The following is a 5,843-nucleotide window of genomic DNA, read 5'->3' as shown; positions in this document are numbered from 1 at the left end:
TCCAGGCCTGGAGACGGCCAACCCCAGCCACCTCCAGATCCCCTCGGCCACCACCCAGGGTGGCGAGACAGATCTTACCTTCATACTGGACCTCCAGGTGCACCCAGCACAAGCTCCACGAGGGCTGTGGGTGCCTCTCCCACCATGTCCGGGGAGGAAAAGGGCCCAGTGACAGGGACAGTCTTCACACAGTACTCCAGGCTGCCTTCTTCCAAGCACACAGGCTGCCTGGTGCAGCCCCAATGCAAAGGAGACTGGCACAGCTCTCTGCCAGGGCAGGAAAGGCAGACTTGGAAGCTCAGACTGCCCTTAGCCCCCGGCAAGGCCCACTACCCACCTGCATGACCCTCAGCGTCTGCAGAGCCAGCTGCTGGGGTCGGGGGGAGGTAGATGGCAGCACAGCTATGAGACCTTTGTAGACTTGGTTCTGGTACTTGGGATTGCCGCAGCCCAAAGAGTCCAGCAGAACCTGCACATCTTCTTGAGCCTCTGCTGAGTTGGAAGTGGCCAAGAGATCGCACCCCTGTGCAGAGAAAGAGATGCCAACTCGTGTGCCTGGATGAGTCTGGGTCACCCATTTCAGCTGTTTCACTGTCACCCTTGAGAGCACCCAGCATCACATGCCACTTAAAGTGTGGCTCAAAGAATGGAAGCCAGGAAAAATGTTGTTTGTCCTTGTCAGGAGCCACACCACCAACTGGAAAACCAGTTGGCAAAACTGTCAGCTGGAGTAGGTGGCCAAGGCCCTTCTGCGGGCACTTACACAAGCACAGAGTCTGGCACTGGGATGCAAACAGCGCTGCTAAGGATCCCTCTGCTGATTCTGCTGCTTTATCTCCCTTGGAGGAAGCTGTGATGGCAGGTATCACCCCATAGCCTCTGGCAACGTGATGTGAACTACAGGACAACTAACAGGGTTTGGCTTCCACTGCCCAGGAGAAAAAACAGGAAAAAAAACCTTGTAATGCTCTTTCAAAAGAGACAAGCTGCAAAACCCTCCCACCCCCAGAGGGGAAGTCTGGGAAAGTTTGCAGTAGGTGAACACTGCAGGTAAGATTGGAAACTGTTTTGTGGTTTTAACCAGAGCAGTTGCAACCAGCAGGACAGCAACATGGCATCAAAAGAAATGGCTGTAAAGAAAGCGAGCTCATTAAAAACTGAGAGAGGGGATGAAATGCAATTGCACAATAGCCGAGACTCTGAACTCCCTCCAGCCAGAGAAACGCTGCAGCAATCTGCCATCCGGCAGGTGGAGGGAAGGAAGTGGCTCAGTGCAGCAAGCAGCCCTGGGGGCCAGAGGTCAGGGAGAACACCCCCACCTGAATTAGGAAAAAGCACAGATGGACAGGCTGCCTACCATAGCTTTCACAAATGAGCTCCTTATACTTCCTGCCAGTGTCTGCGACAAGCTGCAGCAGCTTTACTGACTCCCTTTTGTCCTCTTCTTTCAGGTGGTTCAGCCCTAGTATTTCCAGGAGAATCAACACACCTCCGATCTCCAGAAATTCAATAATGTATCTGCATCTGCAGGGATAAGGGAACAAAGCCAAAAGTGTCACCTGCCTTGGAGCCCATCTTCCTCCATCAGCACACCGTGCCCGTGGGAACCATCACCTCCTGGCTCACTGCCGCGGGTCCCTGGTGCCCAGGCAGCGAACACAAGGAGGCTCAGCCTGGAGTGCCGAGGCAGATGCCCACCAGCAGCATGCTTCACTGCCAGCAGGTCAGCAGCTCCCGTTTTACCCTGTGCTCGTTTCAGATATTGAACCACAGACGCAGAAATCCCTGTCTCTGCACTCACACTCTCACCACACTCCTTCTGCATCATGTCAATGACCCGCTGGCTCTGGAGACAGGCCCAAACAGTGGATTTGGTTTTGAGAGCGTCTGAAATTCCTAACACAAGCCTCACTGGCGCCTGCCTTGCCTGAAATGCTTACACAGCCCTCCCAAAAGACATCCAAGGACTTGTTATTTTCTTTATCTACTCACCCTCTCACCCTTGTGTGCCTTCCCCACAGCACCCCTCACAGTGACATTCTATACTCACCCACTTGCAGCAGATAGGAAGATGCCAATGGACTTGAGCAGCTTGTTGAGGCATGTGCTGTACGTGTAGCTGTTTGATAAGGCTAAGGAGAGATTTACAGACCATCATGGTGTCCCCTAGGCTGCCTTTGACAATGTGGAGGTCTGAACTGGGTGCTCTCTCTGTGAGAGAGCACAGACCTTCCTCTCACAGGCAGGCAGAGGCAGCATGCTCATCCCAATATGAGAAGAAACACTAATTCTAGGTCCCTGAGAAACAGGTTACATGTCTTTCCCTTCTGTTCTATCTTTAGCCAGCCGGAGTTTTTTTAACTCTACAGAACATGTCTGGGTATGGATGTCTCCATACAGAAGCTTGCTCTTTAAACAGATTTTTGGTAGAGAACTTTCCCTTCCTCTCCATCCCACTACCACACGCCACCTCCAGCTGTCCAAGAAAACAGATACGTCATCCTGAGCCATGTTGTTAGGCGAGCCAGAAACAAGCTGACTCCCTGGGAGAACTCCAGCTCCAGCTCTGGTTCTGTCTTGCCATTATTGCTTTTAATGAAGTTGTCCAGGATGCGGCTTTGAGCAACTTTGTGGGCACTATCCCATTCGTGCAAGAAAACCATAAGCTTCCTGATGGCTTCCTGCTCTTTGGCAGAAGTCATGATCTCTTCTGCCTAGAGGAAAGTGAGAAAGAAGTTAAAAAAGGGCTTTGAAGACAGAAAACATCTGTACTAAGGAATTACCACCAGACTCACATTTGAAATCTCTGGCAAAAGATATTAAAGCACTTAGTATCCATTAATTTAATCTCATTTTCCTTTACATTCATTTTGTAGATAGGAAAACTGAGGCAAAAGGAGAGTTCCTGGTATATCTGAAGCTGCACAATGCACCTGCCAAAGACTTGAGATTATTTTCCAGGGCAGGTGGCTTCACCACAGGAGCTCTCTTTTCTGCTCTGTTAATAAAGTCATTTTGATGTTACCCATTACCCCAGCCTTAGCTTCTCGCTAGCCTCATGATATGAACACTGCATCTCATATCTGACCTGCCAGAGAATAAATAAGGTGAAATGAGAGCACGAATAGGTATGGATTTACAGGGAGTGACAGGGTCAAGGGGGCTGTAAATGCCTGTTAGCACAGCAGCGCAGCGTGCCCTCACTCCTGTCATGGAGCAACAGTCATTTGGACTGGGTCCACATCCACTCCAGGAAGATGTGCTTGGCCTTGGCAGTGGGAGAGACCCTTTGGCATGACACGTTTGCTCTGGTTCTTATCTAATTTCTATGGCATGTTTTTAAGCAATCTAAGAAAACTTGAAATGATTAGAACTATGGGCAAGAAGACAGAAGGTCCAGAAACATCCATTGCTTGCAGTTCCTTTCACCCCTTCACACGGGTGTTAAATAAAGCAAACCATATTTTGCCAAATTTCTTTGGCAGACTTTTGGCTTAGTATGATATCCCCTATTCCATCTTGACAAATGTGAAGGTGCGCTTATTAGGTGGATGAAATGTCAGAGGATTAAGCTCTCCATTCATTCAGGTAGGTTAGAATTCCACTGACATGTATGCATTTGGCCTAAAGACACTGGCCAATCTCAAGGAGCCTTGCAGTTAAACATCAGTGTCTGTGTATATACACAGATGCAGGAAGAGGGACAAGGTCACAGACAGCTGCATCAACACAGGTGCATTGTCCTTCACCAAGCTGTATCAACATGCCTAAGGATAAGAAAGGAATTCACACCTCATCTAATACAGTTCTTGGACTTCCTACGTAAGAAAAGCACCATTTTAGGTTTTATTTAAAGTGTGGTTTAAGAGGAAAAAAGTTAAAATGACACAAAATCTTTGAGTTTCAGAACGTTTCTTTCAAGTCGCCAAGATTACCAGTTTCCTATCTACAAAGTTCTTAAGCATTTTCTCCTAGAATCTGGAGCAAAATTCCAAATCAGTTCCAGAATATCCCCAAGATACCTGCTGAAAAGTAACTTTCTATTGCTATTATCTGAACCAGACTGAAAACAATGACCAAGAGGTGAACATGTACCTCAGTGCCTGAAAGCAAACAAACAAAGTCTTCAAAAAGCTGGCTAAGAAACAACATTTGAGAATTAAGATGAGATGAAATTTCATTTAGGAATTAACGGTCTGTGCTCTATAAGGAGTCTGTGTCCTTGGCAGGGCGTTTTCAGGATCTCCTTTGCAGGGAAGCAGGTTTAAAATAAATCCATTTTCCCAAAATAGTTGTGATTGAAAATGTTATTAGCCATAACAAATGTTAGTGCTGACAGGAGAATGGCCTGTTAGGGGCCTCTGGTGAAACAGTCAAGTGAAAGTCATATTTCACATTATTGCAAGCATTTTCCTGTGATTTACAGAATATTTGTGAAACATTACTTGCAAGGCATATGATTGATATCCAGAGAACAGCTAGTGTGTAGAGGGAATCTGTATTTCACAGAGACTGTTTGCATGAAATTTACAGTCCCATAAAGTGCTCCTCTGTCCTCAACAGAGATCTAGTTAAAAGAACTTTACAGTCTGAAACATCCCAAAATTGATTCTAAATTAAAGTTTCCATATTTATGTTTAAGATGCTGGTGGTGTAATGCTATCCTATTTTTATTATAAAGCTGCAGTAACCCCCCACTATTCAGAGATACCAGCACCAGCTTCTGGACGTGATGATTTTAGTGGTACAAAGGGCTTGCCTATGAGTTAATGGCAAAAAAAAAAAAAAAAAAAAAGAGTTTGAAACAGTAATCACATGAGGCTTCTGAGTATACAGTGGTACCTGTCCCTGGCTGCTATAATAACAGCATCTGCTGACATAGTGGTCTTTAAGCTGACATTGCAGAGTACCCTGGAAATGTACAGGAATATTTTTATTATGACCATTTTACATATGGGAACATACAGACACAGGGAAGTTAAATTACTTGCCTGAGTCGTTTGTCAGTGCTAGCATGAGCACGTAACTCCTGTTTGTTGGCTTCAAACTCTGCTCTCAACAGTGCTGGGCTGCCACCCCAGTCCATTGGACCTAATTATGAAAACAAGTGTGGGTCAGGGCAGTGCTTTATTTCTGCCAAGAAAAACACAAGTAATTTAGGAACTGGGTCTGGCACTTCAGCAGTTCTTTACATCCAGAGGGCTGCTATATCATCAGATTGAGATCAAAAGGCAGACAGGTGCTGCGTCAGCCTCAGTCCGAGTGTGAAGTATCAGGGACTGGTAGCCTTGAACTCATGGAAGGACAGAGTGACGGTGATTTGGTGTTACCTTTGTATCTTGCAACATCAAGGTTGTGCTCAGCTTCAAGCAAAACTTAGAGCTTCTGTTTCCCTAGTGGGTTTCAGCCTCTCCTGGCATACCTCAAGTCCCCCACAACCCTTCTCACACACCATGCACCTTCCTCAGTGTACCCCACTGCCTTCTACCCAGCCCCTAACAACCCGCAGTCCCTCTGGCCCCTCTCTCACCTACATGTCCTGCCTCCCAGCCCCACTGTTAACCCCAGCCACAACCCCAAACCTAGCCCCTGCACTCCTCTCATCCCCAGCCAGGCCCTGCACTGACCCCCACATCCATCCCAGCCCCTACCCCTCCTAATCCACTGCAGCCTCAACATTCCCCACCCCAGGCCCAACCATCCCACCAGGCCTGATCCAGCCCAACCGTAGACCCTGTGCTCCCCCACACCCCAAAAAACCACCCTAGGCCCTACAGTCCCTCACACGCTCCCTGACCCCAGTGCCCATCCCAGCCCCCGTGTCCGCTCCCCCCCGACCCAAA

The 5,843-nt window shown here is 47.9% G+C and overlaps 1 protein-coding gene across 1 annotated transcript; it reads right to left on the bottom strand.

The window, feature by feature from the left end:
• Nucleotides 1-337: 337 nt before the first annotated feature.
• On the bottom strand, nucleotides 338-2,708 carry LOC104154946 (chromosome unknown open reading frame, human C1orf228; the record flags this gene model as incomplete). Its single annotated transcript, XM_009700567.1, has 4 exons — nucleotides 2,497-2,708; nucleotides 2,051-2,119; nucleotides 1,347-1,524; nucleotides 338-523 (listed from the first exon to the last, which is right to left on the bottom strand). Coding segments are annotated over exons 1-4 (639 nt in total), but the record flags the coding sequence as incomplete, so codon positions are not given.
• Between the last annotated feature and the right edge of the window lie 3,135 nt (nucleotides 2,709-5,843).

Source organism: Cariama cristata, unplaced genomic scaffold, assembly GCF_000690535.1.
Source record: "Cariama cristata isolate BGI_N322 unplaced genomic scaffold, ASM69053v1 Scaffold36775, whole genome shotgun sequence".
Classification (NCBI taxonomy): domain Eukaryota; kingdom Metazoa; phylum Chordata; class Aves; order Cariamiformes; family Cariamidae; genus Cariama; species Cariama cristata.
This window is presented reverse-complemented; position numbering and strand designations above follow the sequence as displayed.